This window comes from Camellia sinensis, chromosome 7 (assembly GCF_055761805.1).
Source record: "Camellia sinensis isolate YWXY chromosome 7, ASM5576180v1, whole genome shotgun sequence".
Classification (NCBI taxonomy): domain Eukaryota; kingdom Viridiplantae; phylum Streptophyta; class Magnoliopsida; order Ericales; family Theaceae; genus Camellia; species Camellia sinensis.
In genome coordinates, this window is record NC_138967.1 from 131,108,844 (window position 1) to 131,131,333 (window position 22,490).

A 22,490-nucleotide genomic window follows, 5' to 3' on the forward strand; every position below is an offset into this window, starting at 1 on the left:
CAAGAGCAACAGACGTGACCCAGCTGGCCACACTTGAAACAAACAGGAATCTCCCCACTCTGAGGATAAAAGTTCGACCATGCAAAGGCTCTTGAAAACTGGCTTACTTGATTTTGGTATTGGCATCGCCCCTGCCTGGACAGATAAGGTTGAACCTGACTAGATTGCGAAACACCCAAAGAAGTCCACGATTGCATACAAAAATGCCTAGTATGACCTGATTGATTACACGCATAGCAAATAGGTGGTCCCCGAATACGTGACTGGTTCGAAGTCTAAACTGTTAAGGATCCCAATGATTACTCCTCTTGTGAGCACTCGATCACCCCAAGTCCTAGTTGTCTAGATGATCTCGTTAGTGTAACTATTGGTTAGGGCAACAACCTTGACCTTCTCCTTTGGTTCTTATTAGGTCTACCACGACTCCAAATTGCAGGAGTTGCTTATGTGGCCTCCTCTCCACCCTGCCCCATGACCAAGACTGAGGCCTTCAAGTGGGCCGCCGTTTCCACAAGCACACGATAATTTCTATGCCAAGACCCGACAATCATTCCCCAAACATCATCACATAGCTTACTCTCAAACTCTGCACAATAGAGCTCCTCAGTTTCTACCAACTCCGGAGCAAACCTTGACAGTTTGGCAAACCATGCCTCAAATTGTGCCAAAGGTGTAATACCTTGGCGCAACTCCAGAAATTGCTTCCTTAATTCTTCCTGTGTGGAAGGAGGAAATTCGTCACTTCCTTGCCTAAACATCCTAATCAAAACAAACATAACAAATTTAGCACACTTCTAATGGTGCGCCCCAACAAAATCTCATACACTCTAGCATTAAAAACACAATGCATTCCACATAAGTGATTAGCCACAAACCGGTTGTGGTAAGAACCACTTCCCACGTACCCTAAGTATTCTAACCCGGTACGCTCTAATACCAAGTTATAATGTCCCAAAATAAATAGACATTCCACTCCATTATAATATTGCTAACATGCAGAACACAACAATAACATGATTATACAACATCGCTTCCAATACATGCCTCAATACATTCTTTTAGTTCTACAACATGAATTGCACCCATAATGAATAAAACTAAATTATTAGAAGTTAATGCCTTAAAGGCTACACATTTCTAGGGCGTTTCCCTGTTACAGCAAATGAGTTGCAACTCAATACAAAGAAGCCTGTGGCTTAAATTACAACAATAACCAAGAAAGCAATGAATACGAGCCTCAAGCTCCAAGGCCCTCCCAAGAAATCACCTTGGCAGAGGCACACCGGTTCGCCTAAAAGTGGTTTCCCTCGTAGGGTGAGCATAAAGTCCAATAGAAATAAACTTAATGACATAAAAGAATTATAACAATGTCATAAGATGTATGCACATGAAATGTCATGATAAAACATGCAATTTTCCCTCTTTGAAACAATGTAATGCAAGATTTCCAAAACATCTTTCCAAATCAACAATATTCTTTCCAAACAACCAAGTGGTAAATATAATGAATAAATCTCCAGAGCTAGTGTTCATAATAGTAACTATACAAGTCACTATGCCATTTTTACCGGTATTAACCGGAAGGCTCAACACCTACCACGCGGATTTTAGGTCTTACACCAAGGACACACAAGCCAACTTAATTCTACTTTAACACCCCCTCATAGCTTCACCATTTTATTTCCCCTTTCAATGATACAATACATGTATCTCAAAACAATAATACATTTTCTGAAACATTGAAATCTTCAATTGCAAATCCATGATATGTACAATGCAATATATGATTTGTAAATATTTCCATTCCCTAATCCACATGCAATTTCTACAACTATCAATACAACCCTCCACCAGTTGCCAAAACAATTATCTCTAATTAAAAGATAACAACAATAATAATATTCCAAAATCATAGCCAAATCGGAATCCTAATAATTTATACAAAAATCTCATGATTCCCAAAACATCATTCACACTCCTCACGTGTCTTGTGAATCTCCACCGAAAATATAAAATTTTCTCAAAACCATTCATATCGTTTCCAATAAAACCACCATTTCAAAGAAGTAAATAATACTCGGTATTTTCTTATAATTTCAAAACATTTCTCAACCAAACCTCATTTCAACCAAAATCCCATAACGATTCTAATTCCATTCATTTTTCATAAAAGCATCAAAAACCCTAGTTTTTTTATTAACCTTTGAAAACCCATTAAAACCAAATGTTTTCTTCAAAAATACATAACACAACAACCACTAGGTTATCAATCCCAAACCACAACTGAAAATAAGTGTTTTTTTCCCAAATTTGTGCATTAATAAATATATATATATATATGTATCCAAATCCATTTTTTTTTGCAAACTCATAACTAACAAAAATAACATATAATGAAGCTAAACAACATGCAGACCGTTAAGAAAATCCCTACCTCAACTCTAGAAGAGGAGAAAGCCCAAACGCCCCAAAACTTAATGTTGACGAAAACACAAACTTTTCACATTAAAATGAAGCTCTAGGTGAGCTCTACCTTTTTCTCCAAAAGACAATGGTGAAGAGATCAAAGGGTGAGGGTGTATTTGCGGTTTAAAGGTGAGTTTTAAAGAGAGAGAGAGAGAGAGAGAGAGAGAGAGAAAGAGAGAGTAGATCTAGGTTTTCAAAATGTTTAGAGAGAAAAAGAGATGAAAAAGTGATCCTAAAAGTGACTTTTACATACTGATAGACGCGCATATAGCTCGAGCAACCAAAACATCGCTTGAATGGCCAGACACAAAAAGTGAGACTGTTCGGGCGAGCAAGTTACTGCTTGAGCGAACAATGACACCCTCTCAAAAGTTTTGCAGACAGAGGCTAACCGCTCAAGCATAAGAAGTGAAAATCCTAAGTGATTCGTGGTTAGATCAAGATTAAAATATTTCAATTCCCAATTATTCAAAACACACAATCTAAATCATCAGGCACTTACGAAAGTGATTTAGACTGTTGTTTTCGAAATAAACAATAAATCGACACAAACGATTTTTACGTGGAAAAACCACAATTAAAGAACCTTTAATTGTAATCAAAAACCACGGGCGAAACGCCACTAATCAATCCACTACTGAAGAAAGAAAGGTTACAAAGATAACACACAAATTACCCAACTCAGTCAATTTGTCTTCAAACCTTCTGTAACTCTTTCACCAAGCCTTCGTCTCGGAACTGATTAATCTGAAGTTTGAATCCACAACTTCACTTGTCGAATCAATGACTACGTACAGAATCAAACTCCTTTGAAACTCCACGTTTGAATCTTCGGAATCCACCGAAGAATAACACTCTTATATGTATTCAATCAATCTCCTTGATATGTGCTTGTCAATTCATGAGTTTAATACTCACTCAATTTAACAAGGAAAACTCACAAAAATACTCCAGAAGAAAACCTTAGAAAACCTCAAAGTAGATCTAAAAAACCTAATCCTAGTTTTGGAGTAAAACAAATACTTATAGAAATCCTGGACTGTGAAGCTCACTCGAGCGAAGCTTCTCTCGCTCGAGCGAGAACCTTATCTCGCGTGATTTCCATAAGTGGTTTCGCTCGAGCTACGCAACCTGCGCTCGAGCGTACAATCAACTCTTTCAGGTTTTTATGCAGACGCACTTCTTTGCTCGAGCCATGCAAGCTTCGCTCGAGCGCACATTCATCCCTTTCAGGTTTTTGCCAGACGCAGTCTTCGCTCGAGCGAGGACTCTTTCGCTCGAGCAAGCAAGACAAAACAGCCCAGAAATTTACAACTTAATCACACAAGTTTGTTCGCGGGATTGACAAGACTCAGGGACCTAACAATCTCCCCCTTTGTCAATACACGGACAAAACTTTCTAACACAATGTCCTAAACAAACGAACAAACTAAACAAACCATCTATAAAACCAGAAAAGGAAACAACTACCAAACCAATCTTGATGGGAAAACAATCTGCACAAAATAAACAATCTGCACAACATAAACTTGGAGAGAATTGTTATTCATCATAGGAAACCATCAAGACTTAGCAAACATAACTATCTACATCTAACAACTTAAATTCCAATATAAACAATATAACATGTTGCCCATAAGTCCAAGTCCTACCTACAAAAACATCATGAGTATCCCATATACATCACCCCAAAAAGATAAATCCTACCTGAAAAAACATATGAGTATCCCAAACATATATACCCCCAAAACATATACCCCAAAAATCATACTCCCTCTTTTTGTCCGGGAGTGACCCAAAAAAAACAATCATATACACCTTCACAAAAACTATCCAAGTAAATAAACCAAAACTTTCCAGAAAATCATAGGCCAAAAACTAAGAATGAGAGGAAGATGGCTACTGCAACTGAAGTATGGAAAGAATTTGAGCAAGCATGGTACTCTGCTGATCAAGTCGGCCGTCAAGAGTATCGAGTCAGGCATCCAACTGATCAAGGCGATGAGTGTTGGACTATTCAAACTACTGCAGCTGGCCACGAAATGAGCGAGGACACATCTCAGGTAGATCAGGTGCACCTGCTATGGCTGCATCAACCTCCTCCTTCTCTGCGAGTGGATCATCACCTGTATCAGATATCCCAACCCCCGACACACCACCTTTTACATGTGCTTGACTCTGAGAAACAGTTAACTTGGTGATGGGTTTAATAAGATGAGCAAACTCATCATCACCAAGAGTGGGAACACCAAGAGAAGAGAGAAAACGAGCGAGGAAACACCCATATGGAAGACCCAAAGACTTACGACCCTCATAAACCGCAATCATTTTGGAAACTATCATGGCCGGGAGATCAATGGGAAGCCTGTGATCGATGCAATACAACACATAACCCTGATCTTGGGTAATGTGTGAAGAATGGGTGGTGACATGAAGATTAGCACACACAATGATATTAAGGAGACGAAACCGAGGAATAAGCTCATTCTGTTGAATGAGTGCCCCGGCGAACCAAGTCCGGTTACAACCACAATGTTCAGACGCAACTTGATCAAAGTCAATACCAGAATGAGTAAGGAGAGGAAACCGAAAATCCGGGACTTCGGGAAGATCAAGAAATAACCGAAAAACGTCACAGGTGATGTCTATAGGTTTCTTCCTAACCCAAGTGCGAAAGGAGGAAGGAATTTCTTTGCAAATAGAATGTATGTTGCAATAAAATTCACGGACTAAACTCAGATTTTGGGGCCCGAAAAAGACCAAAACTTGATCACCCCCTAGTGAGTCAAACAAAGAGCGGATAGGGAGCAACTCAAAGGCACTAGACAGGACATTCCTTTCCAGATGAACTTTCCTGTAGACATAAAATTCCTTAAACTGTCTGGACTTTTCTTTGGACTCAAACTTTTCAGTATTGAAACTGGGGCGAGACACTATGGTTTTACGACGCTTGGAGGGCTCAGCCATGACTAGACAACACAAAAAAAATAAGACAATCACAGAACTCAGTAACCCACAACACAAGACACCCAATAACCATATCAGAAAACCCCCAAGAAAAAACAGAAGTAGTCAACAAAACACATTAGTCCAACATGGTTAGAAAAGCAGGGGAACTCATAACCTTAGCATAATATAAATGAAATGATAACCAGAGTTAGAAAAACAGCTAACAAGCACAAATGGAGCAATGTATGAAAACCATTAACAGTAGATGAAAAGACGCAATCAGCAATGCAACGAAAATAGAGCACATTATCACAGGTCAATATATTTAGAAAAAAAATCCCCAATTTAAACCCTAAAAAAAAAACTAGCAAAATGCGCCAAATCAGGAACCCTAGATGCAAGAGAGAGACACGAAACCATGATGAAATAACCAAAAACAATAATGAAGAACCCTAGACATTAAGTCAAAAAGAAAACAGACACAACGATATACTGAGAACAAAATAACAAATAAAACAAAAACCAAAAAAAACTTACCAGTAATGAAGATGCAGGACGAATGAAGACAAACACCCCCAAAGTGAGGGAAATCCAATTGATGAAGCAACAATGGAAGAGTAAACGCCCAATGGGAGTGACAGAGACAACAAACAAAACTCAAGAGGGTAAAAAATGAAACGAAGAGACACAGTAGCAGTATTTAAACCTCGACAGGTCGCTCGAGCGAAGACTCTCTCGCTCGAGCGAGGATAATTATGTGCAAAGGGTCGCTCGAACCAAGAACTTGTCGCTTGAGCCAAAAACGCACGTTCTCAGGTCTAACGCAGCAGCAGAAGCATGCTCAAGCGAGGACTCCGTCGCTCGAGTGAAGAAGAGAAAAAAAACAAAACCCCAAAAAAAAAAAACGGCTATTTTTTTTTTCTAAAACAAAAAAAAAATAAGATACTCAATATCGTGAAGCGAGACCTACAACACAAGTAAATGATCAAATTTAGCCAAAAATGATACTAAAATGAAATAATCTACAAACCATGAAACCTGCAGACTTGCAATTGTGACAATATGACACTTGTGATCATGAGCAAAGTAGATAAAATATAATCAATGATCATAAGCTTCGTGAGAATATAAAACTCAAAAATCAACATGAGAGCTCACAAAATGAAAGTGTGTGTGTGCAATCCTTGAGAGGCCACTGAGCTAGAGTTAATCCTCGTAGTGATCGGATGGCTGGACCTCCGCCAAGAGTAACTAAACATTACAGAGAAAGGTCAAACCACTAGGAATCACGAGGTATTTGTTGAGTAAAAATGGAGGCTCCCCCTCAAACAATGAGTCCCTCATTTTTCATTTTTTTTTCTAACTTTTTTTTCTTATGGGCACTCACTGGTGGCATTCGCGCTCAAGAGTATGGAAACCAAACCAGAGAAGAATGAAATCAAAAAGGATGGCCTAGTTGGTGCCTCTGAGGTAGCCTTTTCCTAATGCCCGGACTTCAAGGAACTGAGGGAGAAACCGTGGAAGTGAAAATTTATGGTAGATGGTTAAGAGACTCAACATCACCCATGATATACTAGTATCGGTCAATTCCACTGTAAAAGTACAAGAAACACTGTTAGTAGTCCATAGAGAACTTTGATCACTTGTGCGGAAACCCCTGCAACAATATATCTCAAAGATGTGTACAGAATGAGATCATGAGGTTAATGAGCATGGGCATTCAAAATGAGCTATGAACAAAGAACAATGTGATCTTGTAAGCAGCATGAGTAGTGTACATATAAGTTGGATGCAAGAAAAACAGGGATCAATGACAAAGAGATTATAGCATCCAAGCACACATAAAGCCAAACAGTTACACCTACTCAAGAAACAAGTAACACTCTAGTGATTGAGCATGACACCCAAGGTCTTTCTAAGGAACTCAAACCGAAGAAGATCAAGGGGTTTTGTAAAAATAACAGCTTTTTGATGCTCAGTGGGCATGTTCAAGAACAACAAGGCCTTCTTCCACTAACTCTCGAATAAAATGATGACGAATGTCAATGTGTTTGGTGCGAGAGTGTTGGATAGGATTTTTTGAAATGTTTATAGCACTTGTGTTATCACAGAAAAGTGTGAGAGTGTTCTGTTCTATCCCATAATCATGAAGCATTTGCTTCATCCATAGCATTTATGCACAACAACTCCTTGCAGCTATGTACTCAGCCTCAGCAGTCGAAAGAGGGATGGCATTTTGCTTTTTACTATGCCAGGAAACCAAATTATTCCCAAGGTAAAAACAACCCTCGGACGTACTCTTCCTATCATCAGCACACTCTGCCCAGTCGACATCAGAAAAACCAGTAATTTCAACTGTAGTATCAGTAGAAAACCAAACCCCATACCCCAATGTCCCATTCACATATTTGATGATGCATTTGATCGCAAGAAAATGAGACTCTTTAGGACTGGCTTGGTAACGGGCACAAACACCTACACTGAAGGCAATATCAGGACGACTGGCTGTGAGGTAAAGAAGACTCCCTATCATACTCCTATAAAGGGTAGGATCAACATCAATACCAGAGGAATCTTTGGAAAGGTGAAGACTGGTGCTCATGGGAGTGCGAGCATGTTTGGCAGACTCAAGACCAAACTTTGACACAAGATTTTTAGCATACTTAGTCTGAGAAACAAAAATACTCGAAGGAGATTGTTTAATTTGAAGACCCAAGAAATAAGACAACTCTCCCATCATGCTCATCTCAAACTCATGTGTCATGCAATCCGAAAAATATTTCACAAGATGATCAGCAGTGGATCCAAACACAATATCATCAACATAAATCTGAGCAACAAGAATATGAGACTTAGTATGTTCCACAAATAGAGTCCTATCCACACTACCCTTTTGAAAGTCATTATCAAGAAGAAAGGTAGTAAGTCTATCATACCAAGCCCGAGGGGCTTGTTTCAACCCATACAAAGCCTTGTCTAACTGGTAGACATGATTTGGACATTTAGGGTCCTCAAACCCTTTTGGTTGCTCAAAATATGCCTCTTCTTTCAAGTACCCATTCAGAAAGGCACTTTTCACATCCATTTGATACAATTTGAAGCCAAGGAAGCATGCAACACCAAGTAAAATACGAATAGATTCGAGACGTGCAACTAGGGCAAACGTCTCATCATAGTCAACACCCTCTACTTGTGTGTAGCCTTGAGCAACCAACCTGGCTTTATTCCTAACCACAATACCATTCTCATCAGATTTATTTTTAAAGATCCAATTGGTACCTATCACATTCATGTCTCTAGGTCTGGGAACTAGAGTCCAAACATTGTTACGTTCAAATTGACCTAATTCTTCATGCATAGCATTGACCTAACTATCATCTAGCAAGGCCTCTTTAAAATTCTTAGGTTCAATTAATGAAACATAACACATATGTGATACCTCATCCCGAATCTGTCTTCGGGTTTTCATTCGATCCGATACACTTCCAATCACCTGTTGAGCTGGATGATTCAGTTTCACCCTTGCTGATGGTTTGAACTCAGGACTTGCGGTGACAGAAGCATCAGGAGTGATATCTCTTTGTGCACTCTTTGGACTTTGACTTACCTGTGAAGATGGTGTTGTCTCAACTTCTTGTGCTTGGACCTCAGCTTCTCTTTGACTTTGTGGTTCAGTATCCAGGATTGGAGACTCACCATTGTCATCCTCATTTATTACTGGAGTAGGGGGACCTGTGTCATCTATAACCACATTGATTGATTCCATTAAAGAAGAAGTTCGCAGGTTATAGACTTGAAAAGTCCTACTGGTGGTTGAATACCCTAGAAAAGTACATCCATCACTTCGGGAGTCAAATTGGGAGTCAAATTTACCCAAAGGCTCTCTATCTTTGAAAATGTAACACTTACTCCCAAAAGTTTTGAAATATTTTACATTAGGTTTCAATCCCTTCCACAATTCATATGGAGTTTGTAAAGTGTCGGGCTTTAAATACACGCAATTTATGACATAAACAGCAGTATTTAGGGCTTCAGCCCAAAACTTTGGAGGAAGTTTCTTACTAAGGAGCATGACCCTAGCCATCTCTTGAACAACCCTGTTCTTCCTCTTAACAACTCCATTTTGTTGTGGAGTAATAGGTGCAGAAAATTCATGCTTAATTCCATGCATATCACAAAAATCTTAAAACGAACTATTTTCAAACTCACGACCATGATCAATTCGGATTCTTATGAGACGCCCAATGGAAACACCCTGTTCATTTTGGATTTTAAGGACTAGAACCTGGAAAGCATCAAAAGTATCAGATTTTTCCCTTAAAAAATTTACCCACGAAAATCAAGTAAAATCATCAACAGTTAAAAAAATGTATCTTTTACCTCCGATGCTTTCAGTGCGAGTAGGACCCATTAAACCCATGTGAACCAATTCAAGAGGACGTTTGGCTGTAAAGTTATTCACCTTTTTATGAGGGGCACCGGTTTGTTTCCCAAGTTGACATGGTCCACACACATGATTCAGATTCTTACCCAATTTAGGTACTCCTCTCACAAGCTCTTTGTTGGCTATCTTAGTTAGGTCTTTGAAATTCATGTGACCTAATCTTTGATGCCACAAATCAATGTTACTTATGATGGCTAAGTGACAAGTGAGATCGTTAGTAGTAACAATCCCATAGCAGTTATCAGATGTGCGAACCCCATACAAGACAGTATTTCCCTTTTTATCTAGAATTTCATATTTATTTTTTGAAAATAATACTTCATGATGCGAATCACACATTTGACTAATGCTCAAAAGATTTGCTTTAAGACCATCAACAAGTAAAGCATTTTCAAGCTTGGGAAGACCAGCTACACTTATAGAGCCCTTACCAATGACTCTAGAAGTGCCACCATCTCCAAAGGTAACAATTCCACCTTTATATTTTTCAAGAGAGGTGAAGTAGGATTTGTTACCGGACATGTGACGAGAGCACCCACTATCAAGATACCACATGTGTGAGTCACGTGCTTTCAGAGCAGTGTGAACAACTAAACAGGTCAAATCATCTTTTCTCACCCAAATCTTTTTGGTCTTAACAAAATCAGGTCTTATGGTCTTGGTAAATGTCTTGGCGTTGTGAACACCCTCATGAATCTTGGTATTCCGCCTAGACATGTAAGGTTGTCTCCTAGCCCAAAAAGTATTTGAATTTCTACCCTTTTGAGACACCTTACCAAACAATTCAAAGCAATAAGGACGAATGTGGCCATACCTACCACAATGATGACAAATAAAAACAGGTTTTACCTCCATTTTGTTGATCTTACCCCCTTTAGGTGGATGAAGAGAGGGATCACCTTAGTCTACCTTCAACTTTCCTTTGCTTGAGTCTTCAGGTCATGTGATGTAGAGGCCTGTCCCTTGTGAGCTGTTGCACCATAGCCTAGCCCACTTTTGTCACAACCCATTTGTTGAGACCCGGGGATGTCTTCTAAGGATTTGGAACCTTTGTTCCACATGGCAATTTTGGCTCTAGCAATTCAGAGTTCTTCATCTTTCTGACATACTAACTCTTCCAATGTAGCTTATGACATCCCAAAACTTTCAAGCTTCTCTTCATATGTGGAATACACTTTCAGGAGTTCATTCCTTTCAGTTTCACAAGATAGGAGTTTCCCACATAGGTCTTGCCTGTCACTAGAGATCCTGATGACATTCTGCTTTGCTGTTGCAAGTTCTCCTTTTAGCTTGACATTCTCACTTTCACATGCTTTGAGCTTAAGAGAGAGTTTGTCATTGATTTTGGACAAATTCAGAGATTCCTCGTAAAGCTTTTTGTAAGCTTGTTGTAGTTCATCACCATTAATCTCATCATTGTCTTCTGATGTTTCATCATCTTTTTTTTTGTTCCTCATTCGCCTTGACCTCATCCAGTCTAGCAACTAAGGCAGGAAAGGTGATAGATGGCGGTGAAGATGAATCTCCTCTTTCATGAAATTGGCTCAGAATTTCCCAGGCATCTTTAGCCATTGTGCAGTGGGCAACCCGTTGTTGTTCTTCATCAGAAATTGCTCCACGAATAGTAGTCAGAACTCTCTGATTGCTTGGATTGTCAACACTTTCAACATCCTCTTCAATGGTTTGCCAGCCTTCTGGATCGAAAGCTCTCAAAAACGCCCTCATTCTAATCTTCCAATATAAGTAGTTACTCCCATCAAAGGTAGGAGCATGATGTAGGTTTTGACCATGAGCTAATTCCGCTGGCTTTGGAAGAGGTTGAGTGAAAGTAGACCAAAATGCCATGAAAGCACTATCCCCGTCTTCACCGGATTCAGGTTCTTCGGGTTCTTGCTCCGACCCGCTTTCATCATCCCAAGTCACTGTGTAAACTTTCTTTCGATTCTTTTTCGAACGACATTCAAGGGCCATATGGCCAAACCCTTGACATTCATAGCACTTGACCCCTTGCCCCTTTACAATCTTCTTTTCAGTTTTTGGAGCAAGTTTTGGTGGAAAAGTTTTGGGTTTTTCATTACTCTTGTCTTTTGAAATAGGGTCTCTGAAATTAGGCTTCTTTTTCTTCAAAAATTTTTTAAACTATTTAGTAAACATAGCCGTCATCTCAGACTCTAAATCAAACTCAGTCTCCGGAGTTTTTGCAGTCTCATGAGTACTAGTGAAAGCCACACTATCTTTTTGTTTTTTCATTGAAATCTGATGGGCTTTATAAGTCTGCAAGTTTCCAACCAACTGATCAAGCTTGAGGGTATCAACATTCTGAGCCTCCTCAATAGCTGCCACTTTTGATTGGAACCTCTCGGGTAAAGACCTCAAAATTTTTCCAACAACTTTAGCTTCAGGGATTTTTTCACCCGGTGTGAAACAGGAATTCACGATGTCACTAAGTTTTGCATAGATTTCATCAAACGTCTCACCATCGCGCATAAAAAGAGTTTAAAAGGCGGAGGTGAGACGTTGAAGTTTTGACCTTTTGATAGAAGTAGTACCTTCGTGAATCGTTTCAAGAATGTCCCAAGCCTCTTTTGCTACCTCACACGTGCAAATGCGACGAAATTCTTCAGGTGTGACAGAGCAAAAAAGGGAATTGAGAGCCTTACTATTCCAACTCGAGTTTTGGTAATCGTTGTGTCCCATTTATCAAGGGGTTTAGGAATATCAATACCTTCAATGGTGACAATAGGTTCACTCCACCATAGATCATGCAGTGCCAAACTTTCTCATCGATGGATTTTAAAAACGCTCCCATGCGAACTTTCCAATAAGAATAGTTTGTACCGTCGAGTAAAGGAGGTCTATGGGTCGAGTAACCTTCACGAATTGAATCCATATCACTAGTCACAAAAAATCACACTCCTAAAGTTTTGATAAAAACAAAGAGTGACGTGATTAGATCAAGATTAAAATATTTCAATTCCCAATTATTCAAAACACACAATCTAAATCATCAAGCACTTACGAAAGTGATTTAGACTGTTGTTTTCGGAATAAACAATAAATCGACACAAACGATTTTTACGTGAAAAAACCACAATTGAAGAACCTTCAATTGTAATCAAAAACCACGGGCAAAACGCCACTAATCAATCCACTACTGAAAAAAGAAAGATTACAAAGATAACACACAAATTACCCAACTCAGTCAATTTGTCTTCAAACCTTCTGTAACTCTTTCACCAAGCCTTCGTCTCGGAACTAATTAATCTGAAGTTTGAATCCATAACTTCACTTGTCGAATCAACGACTACGTACAGAATCAAACTCCTTTGAAACTCCACGTTTGAATCTTCGGAATCCACCGAAGAATAACACTCTTGTATTTATTCAATCAATCTCCTTGATATGTGCTTATCAATTCCCTTGATATGTGCTTATCAATTCATGAGTTTAGTACTCACTCAATTTAACAAGGAAAACTCACAAAAATAATCCAGAAGAAAACCTTAGAAAACCTCAAAGTAGATCTAAAAAACCTAATCCTAGTTTGGAGTGAAACAAATACTTATAGAAATCCTGGACTGTGAAGCTCGCTCGAGCGAGAACCTTATCTCGCATGATTTCTATGAGTGGCTTCGCTCGAGCCACGCAACCTGCGCTCGAGCGTACAATCAACTCTTTCAGGTTTTTATGCAGACGCACTTCTTCGCTCGAGCGCACATTCATCCCTTTCAGGTTTTTGCCAGACGTAGTCTTCGCTCGAGCGAGGACTCTTTCGCTTGAGCGAGCAAGGCAAAACAGCACAGAAATTTAAAACTCAATCACATAAGCTTGTTCGCGGGATTGACAAGACTCAGGGACCTAACAAGAAGGATCGCTCGAGCCAAGACCACTCGAGTGTAACAAGCACTGCTCGAGCAACAAACACTACCCTCCCAGTATCTTTGCAGATTAATACGGAAAGTTCTCAAAGACAGCTCAAGCGAACAAAGCATTGCCCGAGAGAACAGACCAAAATCTGGCCAACAGATCTATTGAAAAAAAACAACTTCCAACCAACGCCAAACGCAATAACGACATCCAAACAACCAAACTCAACAAGAAATAGAATGAATGAAGATATGAACAACTATTCAAGAATAAGAATCCCGGATCCAAACTATAAACGGGTCAGATCTAAACTAGAATCGTTATAGTTAATTTCTTATTTAGTTTAATCTTCATTTTTTAGGCATATCTATTCAATATTCATTTTATGGGCATGTCTATTTAAGTTAAGATGGTAAAACAAATCAAATTATTTGAACTCGAAATATGATATCCAATATTTAGATATTTTTTTACATATCCAAAATTTAAATAATTTTTTAATGAACTCCAAATCAAGATTAGGCAAATTACAATTTTGGACAAAATTTTAGCCAAATAAAATCATATTAAGATTCATATTCAAAATAAAAATATAGTGTTAAATTTAGAATTCATACATATTTTTGTTTGCGTAATATTGTAATTTCCATCGTAGGCCCCTAGCATGTCCACCATCAAATTATTTTACTTTTATTTGGATTTGGATAGAAAGAGAATATTCAAATAAGTTTCAAATTTAAAATTGTAATTGAAAAGGAATTTTAATTTTTTTTTTTTTTTTTTTTTGGGTGCACACTTTCTCATGGACAGGGTTAATAAAATAAATTAGGAAAATCAAACCTGGTGGTTGAACAAGGGTTGTGCTTCAAATCTTGTGGGCCAGTGGTAGAAACTTTTAAGGCTCACCAACTTGGAAAGATTAAGAATTGTTAATTGAGAGAACACGATGATATCATTACTGGTGGTTCCTGTTTCTTTTTCTTTCTCCGTGACTATTGCTTCCATCTTTGGACAATTCTCTACCATGAATGTTTCCAGATTTTGCAGTCGTGGGAGCATATTGAACCGAACCACATGAACCAATTTCTCACAATCAGAAACCTCCAAATCTTTCAATCGACAGGAATTTGATTCATTTTCTGAGGCTATGAGTAATTGCTTCTCCCATATCTCTATTATGTTAGGCAATTTCCTAATTACCAAATTCTCCAAGATGGGGAAAGCAACCTGCAAAGTAATTTACAACACTTGTAGTTGGTGACTGTTACAAAATTGTGGATAAGCAACAATTGATAATTGTAACAGTTTCCAAATGTGTGCTCTGTTCATGCATGAGTGGAAATGAAAAGCTATAGACAAGCAAATTGATAATCGCATATCTCCATATTCTTTTCAAATATTTATTATATTGCTTAATTATTAACTATGCACCTTTTTGTTATGACCTCCACACATTGTTTTCCATCATTCATCATTATTTTTCTATTTGCCTTAAATAATTTGTGTTCCTTAATCTTATTTGTTATTTTTTTGATAAGGCAAATTATACTGTAGATCTGAGTATTAGACCTACGAAAAAGAAGAAAATTTTATTTTAAAAATTCACCATAGTGCCTTGATAATTTTTTATATTGATAGTTTCTTATTTAATTTAACATTCATTTTCTTGGCATATCTATTTAAGTTAAGATGGTAAAACAAATCAAATTATTTGAACTCGAAATATGATATCCAGTATGATATCCAATATTTAAATATTTTTTGAAGGAACCCCAAACCAAGATTAGGCAAATTACAATTTTGGACATAGTTTTAGCCAAATAAAATCATATTAAGATTCATATTCAAAATGAAAATATAGTGTTAAATTTAGAATTCATACATATTTTTGTTTAGGTAATATTGTAATTTCCATCGTAGGCCCCTAGCATGTCCACCTTCAAATTATTTTACTTTTATTTGGATTTCGATAGAAAAGAGAATATTCAAAAAAGTTTCAAATTTAAAATTGTCATTGAAAAGGAATTTTTATTTATTTTTTTTTTTGGGTGCACATTTTCTCATGGACAGGGTTAATAAAATAAATTAGGAAAATCAAACCTGGTGGTTGAACAAGGGTTGTGCTTCAAATCTTGTAGGCCAGTGGTAGAAACTTTTAAGGCTCACCAACTTGGAAAGATTAAGAATTGTTAATTGAGAGAACACGATGATATCATTACTGGTGGTTCCTGTTTCTTTTTCTTTCTCCGTGACTATTGCTTCCATCTTTCGACAATTCTCTACCATGAATGTTTTCAGATTTTGCAGACGTGGGAGCATATTGAGCCGAACCACATGAACCAATTTCTCACAATCAGAAACCTCCAAATCTTTCAATCGACAGGACTTTGATTCGTTTTCTGAGGCTATGAGTAATCGCTTCTCCCATATCTCTATTATGTTAGGCAATTTCCTAATTACCAAATTCTCCAAGACGGGGAAAGCAACCTGTAAAGTAATTTACAACACTTGTAGTTAGTGACTGTTACAAAATTGTGGATAAGCAACAATTGAAAATTGTAACAGTTTCCAAATGCATGCTCTGATCATGCAAGAGTGGAAATGAAAAGCAATTGACAAGGAAATTGATAATTGCATATCTCCATATTCTTTTCAAATATTTATTATATTGCTTAATTATTAACTATGCACCTTTTTGTTATGACCTCTTCACATTGTTTTCCATCATTCATCATTATTTTTCTATTTGCCTTAAATAATTTGTGTTCCTCAATCTTATTTGTTGTTTTTTTGATAAGGCAAATTATACTGTAGATCTGAGTATTAGACCTACGAAAAAGAAGAAAATTTTATTTTAAAAATTCACCATGGTGCCTTGATAATTTTTTATATTGATAGTTTCTTATTTAATTTAATATTCATTTTCTTGGGATATCTATTTAAGTTAAGATGGTAAAACAAATCAAATTATTTGAACTCGAAATATGATATCCAGTATGATATCCAATATTTAAATATTTTTTTAAGGAACCCCATACCAAGATTAGGCAAATTACAATTTTGGACATAATTTTAGCCAAATAAAATCATATTAAGATTCATATTCAAAATAAAAATATAGTGTTAAATTTAGAATTCATACATATTTTTGTTTGCGTAATATTGTAATTTCCATCGTAGGCCCCGAGCATGTCCACCTTCAAATTATTTTACTTTTACTTGGATTTGGATAGAAAGAGAATATTCAAATAAGTTTCAAATTTAAAATTGTAATTGAAAAGGAATTTTAATTTTTTTTTTTTTTTTTTTGGGTGCACACTTTCTCATGGACAGGGTTAATAAAATAAATTAGGAAAATCAAACCTGGTGGTTGAACAAGGGTTGTGCTTCAAATCTTGTGGGCCAGTGGTAGAAACTTTTAAGGCTCACCAACTTGGAAAGACTAAGAATTGTTAATTGAGAGAACACGATGATATCATTACTGGTGGTTCTTGTTTCTTTTTCTTTCTCCGTGACTATTGCTTCCATCTTTGGACAATTGTCTACCATTAATCTTTTCAGATTTTGCAGTCGTGGGAGCGTATTGAACCGAACCACATGAACCAATTTCTCACAGTTAGAAACCTTCAAATCTTTCAGTCGGCAGGACTTTGATTCGTTTTCTGAGGCTATGAGTAATCGCTTCTCCCATATCTCTATTATGTTAGTCAATTTCCTAATTACCAAATTCTCCAAGACAGGGAAAGCAACCTGTAAAGTAATTTACAACACTTGTAGTTAGTGACTGTTACAAAATTGTGGATAAGCAACAATTGATAATTGTAACAGTTTCCAAATGCATGCTCTGATCATGAATGAGTGGAAATGAAAAGCAATAGACAAGCAAATTGATAATCGCATATCTCCATATTCTTTTCAAATATTTATTATATTGCTTAATTATTAACTATGCACCTTTTTGTTATGACCTCTTCACATTGTTTTCCATCATTCATCATTATTTTTCTATTTGCCTTAAATAATTTGTGTTCCTTAATCTTATTTGTTATTTTTTTGATAAGGCAAATTATACTGTAGATCTGAGTATTAGACCTACGAAAAAGAAGAAAATTTTATTTTAAAAATTCACCATGGTGCCTTGATAATTTTTTATATTGATGGTTTCTTATTTAATTTAACATTCATTTTCTTGGCATATCTATTTAAGTGAAGATGGTAAAACCAATCAAATTATTGAATTCGAAATATGATATCCAGTATGATATCCAATATTTAAATATTTTTTGAAGGAACCCCAAACCAAGATTAGGCAAATTACAATTTTGGACATAATTTTAGCCAAATAAAATCATATTAAGATTCATATTCAAAATAAAAATATAATGTTAAATTTAGAATTCATACATATTTTTGTTTGGGTAATATTGTAATTTCCATCGTAGGCCCCTAGCATGTCCACCTTCAAATTATTTTACTTTTATTTGGATTTGGATAGAAAGAGAATATTCAAATAAGTTTCAAATTTAAAATTGTAATTGAAAAGGAATTTTAATTTTTTTTTTTTTCGGTGCACACTTTCTCATGGACAGGGTTAATAAAATAAATTAGGAAAATCAAACCTGGTGGTTGAACAAGGGTTGTGCTTCAAATCTTGTAGGCCAGTGGTAGAAACTTTTAAGGCTCACCAACTCGAAAAGTCTAAGAGTTGTTAATCGAGAGAACACGATGACATCATTACTGGTGGTTCCTGTTTCTTTTTCTTTCTCCGTGACTATTGCTTCCATCTTTGGACAATTCTCTACCATGAATGTTTCCAGATTTTCCAGTCGTGGGAGCATATTGAACCGAACCACATGAACCAATTTCTCACAATCAGAAACCTCCAAATCTTTCAGTCGACAGGACTTTGATTCGTTTTCTGAGGCTATGAGTAATCGCTTCTCCCATATCTCTATTATGTTAGGCAATTTCCTAATTACCAAATTCTCCAAGACGGGGAAAGCAACCTGTAAAGTAATTTACAACACTTGTAGTTAGTGACTGTTACAAAATTGTGGATAAGCAACAATTGATAATTGTAAGAGTTTCCAAATGCATGCTCTGATCATGCATGAGTGGAAATGAAAAGCAATTGACAAGCAAATTGATAATTGCATATCTCCATATTCTTTTCAAATATTTATTATATTGCTTAATTATTAACTATGCACCTTTTTGTTATGACCTCTTCACATTGTTTTCCATCATTCATCATTATTTTTCTATTTGCCTTAAATAATTTGTGTTCCTCAATCTTATTTCTTATTTTTTTGAAAAGGCAAATTACACTGTAGATCTGAGTATTAGACCTACGAAAAAGAAGAAAATTTTATTTTAAAAATTCACCATGGTGCCTTGACAATTTTTTATATTGATAGTTTCTTATTTAATTTAATATTCATTTTCTTGGCATATCTATTTAAGTTAAGATGGTAAAACAAATCAAATTATTTGAACTCGAAATATGATATCCAGTATGATATCCAATATTTAAATATTTTTTTAAGGAACCCCAAACCAAGATTAGGCAAATTACAATTTTGGACATAATTTTAGCCAAATAAAATCATATTAAGATTCATATTCAAAATAAAAATATAGTGTTAAATTTAGAATTCATACATATTTTTGTTTAGGTAATATTGTAATTTCCATCGTAGGCCCCTAGCATGTCCACCTTAAAATTATTTTACTTTTATTTGGATTTGGATAGAAAGAGAATATTCAAATAAGTTTCAAATTTAAAATTGTAATTGAAAAGGAATTTTAATTTTTTTTTTTTTTTTTTTTTGGGTGCAAACTTTCTCATGGACAGGGTTAATAAAATAAATTAGGAAAATCAAACCTGGTGGTTGAACAAGGGTTGTGCTTCAAATCTTGTGGGCCAGTGGTAGAAACTTTTAAGGCTCACCAACTTGGAAAGATTAAGAATTGTTAATTGAGAGAACACGATGATATCATTACTGGTGGTTCCTGTTTCTTTTTCTTTTTCCGTGACTATTGCTTCCATCTTTGGACAATTGTCTACCATTAATCTTTTCAGATTTTGCAGTCGTGGGAGCGTATTGAACCGAACCACATGAACCAATTTCTCACAATTAGAAACCTCCAAATCTTTCAGTTGGCAGGACTTTGATTCGTTATCTGAGGCTATGAGTAATCGCTTCTCCCATATCTCTATTATGTTAGGCAATTTCCTAATTACCAAATTCTCCAAGACAGGGAAAACAACCTGTAAAGTAATTTACAACACTTGTAGTTAGTGATTGTTACAAAATTCTGGATAAGCAACAATTGATAATTGTAACAGTTTCCAAATGCGTGCTCTGATCATGCATGAGTGGAAATGAAAAGCAATAGACAAGCAAATTGATAATCGCGTATCTCCATATTCTTTTCATATATTTATTATATTGCTTAATTATTAACTATGCACCTTTTTGTTATGACCTCTTCACATTGTTTTCCATCATTCATCATTATTTTTCTGTTTGCCTTAAATAATTTGTGTTCCTTAATCTTATTTGTTATTTTTTTGATAAGGCAAATTATACTGTAGATCTGAGTATTAGACCTACGAAAAAGAAGAAAATTTTATTTTAAAAATTCACCATGGTGCCTTGATAATTTTTTATATTGATAGTGTCTTTTTTAATTTAATATTCATTTTCTTGGCATATCTATTTAAGTTAAAATGGTAAAACAAATCAAATTATTCGAACTCGAAATATGATATCCAGTATGATATCCAATATTTAAATATTTTTTTAAGGAACCCCAAACCAAGATTAGGCAAATTACAATTTTGGACATAATTTTAGCCAAATGAAATCATATTAAGATTCATATTCAAAATAAAAATATAGTGTTAAATTTAGAATTCATACATATTTTTGTTTGCGTAATATTGTAATTTCCATCGTTGGCCCCTAGCATGTCCACCTTCAAATTATTTCACTTTTATTTGGATTTGGATAGAAAGAGAATATTCAAATAAGTTTCAAATTTAAAATTGTAATTGAATAGGAATTTTTATTTTATTTTATTTTTTTGTGTGCACATTTTCTCATGGACAGGGTTAATAAAATAAATTAGGAAAATCAAACCTGGTGGTTGAACAAGGGTTGTGCTTCAAATCTTGTAGGCCAGTGGTAGAACCTTTTAAGGCTCACCAACTTGGAAAGATTAAGAATTGTTAATTGAGAGAACACGATGATATCATTACTGGTGGTTCCTATTTCTTTTTCTTTCTCCGTGACTATTGCTTCCATCTTTGGACAATTGTCTACCATGAATCTTTTCAGATTTTGTAGACGTGGGAGCATATTGAGCCGAACCACATGAACCAATTTCTCACAATTAGAAACCTCCAAATCTTTCAGTCGACAGGACTTTGATTCGTTTTCTGAGGCTATGTGTAATCGCTTCTCCCATATCTCTATTATGTTAGGCAATTTCCTAATTACCAAATTCTCCAAGACGGGGAAAGCAACCTGTAAAGTAATTTACAACACTTGTAGTTAGTGACTTTTACAAAATTGTGGATAAGCAACAATTGATAATTGTAACAGTTTCCAAATGCGTGCTCCGATCCTGCGTGAGTGGAAATGAAAAGCAATAGACAAGCAAATTGATAATTGAATATCTCCATATTCTTTTCAAATATTTATTATATTGCTTAATTATTAACTATGCACCTTTTTGTTATGACCTCTTCACATTGTTTTCCATCATTCAGCATTATTTTTCTATTTGCCTTAAATAATTTGTGTTCCTTAATCTTATTTGTTATTTTTTTGATAAGGCAAATTATACTGTAGATCCGAGTATTAGACCTACGAAAAAGAAGAAAATTTTATTTTAAAAATTCACCATGGTGCCTTGATAATTTTTTATATTGATAGTTTCTTGTTTAATTTAACATTCGTTTTCTTGGCATATCTATTTAAGTTAAGATGGTAAAACAAATCAAATTATTTGAACTCGAAATATGATATCCAGTATGATATCCAATATTTAAATATTTTTTGAAGGAACCCCAAACCAAGATTAGGCAAATTACAATTTTGGACATAGTTTTAGCCAAATAAAATCATATTAAGATTCATATTCAAAATAAAAATATAGTGTTAAATTTAGAATTCATACATATTTTTGTTTGGGTAATATTGTAATTTCCATCATAGGCCCCTAGCATGTCCACCTTCAAATTATTTTACTTTTATTTGGATTTGGATAGAAAGAGAATATTCAAATAAGTTTCAAATTTAAAATTGTAATTGAAAAGGAATTTTTTTTTTTTTTTGCACACTTTCCCATTGCTAGGGTTGAGAAAATAAATTAGGAAAATCAAACCTGGTGGTTGAACAATGGTTGTGCTTCCGATCTTGTAGGCCACGTGTAAAAACTTTTAAGGCTCGCCAACTCCGAAAGATTAAGAGTTGTTAATTGAGGGAACGCGATGATATCATTACTGGTGGTTCCTTTTTCTTTTTCTTTCTCCATGACTATCGCTTCCATCTTTGGACAATTATATACGTTGTATGTTTTTTGATTTTGCAGTCGTAGGAGTATATTGAACTGAACCACATGTACCAATTTCTCACCAATAGAAACCTTGATATCTTTCAAACCCACATCTCTATTGTGTTAGACTATAGCGATTCTGGTTTAAGACCCGACCCATTTGATACTCTGGATTCAGGTTTCATAGTTTTGTATTATT

The 22,490-nt window shown here is 35.8% G+C and overlaps 2 protein-coding genes across 2 annotated transcripts in view; both read right to left on the bottom strand.

Moving 5' to 3' along the window:
- The window catches only part of LOC114288387 (disease resistance protein At4g27190), a 95,526-nt gene that overhangs the window by 18,698 nt on the left and 54,338 nt on the right, over nt 1-22,490 (bottom strand). The window contains exon 3 of the mRNA XM_082879384.1: nt 14,567-14,953. Coding sequence (XP_082735510.1) covers nt 14,567-14,953 — 387 coding nt within the window. The remainder of the gene's footprint in view (nt 1-14,566; nt 14,954-22,490) is intronic.
- Nucleotides 16,939-20,100, bottom strand: LOC145795315 (uncharacterized). The gene is made up of 3 exons (XM_082879385.1): nt 19,611-20,100; nt 18,346-18,732; nt 16,939-17,476 (listed from the first exon to the last, which is right to left on the bottom strand). The coding sequence occupies exons 1-3, from the start codon at nt 19,794-19,796 to the stop codon at nt 17,084-17,086; spliced, it is 966 nt and encodes a 321-aa protein (XP_082735511.1). The 5' UTR covers nt 19,797-20,100; the 3' UTR covers nt 16,939-17,083.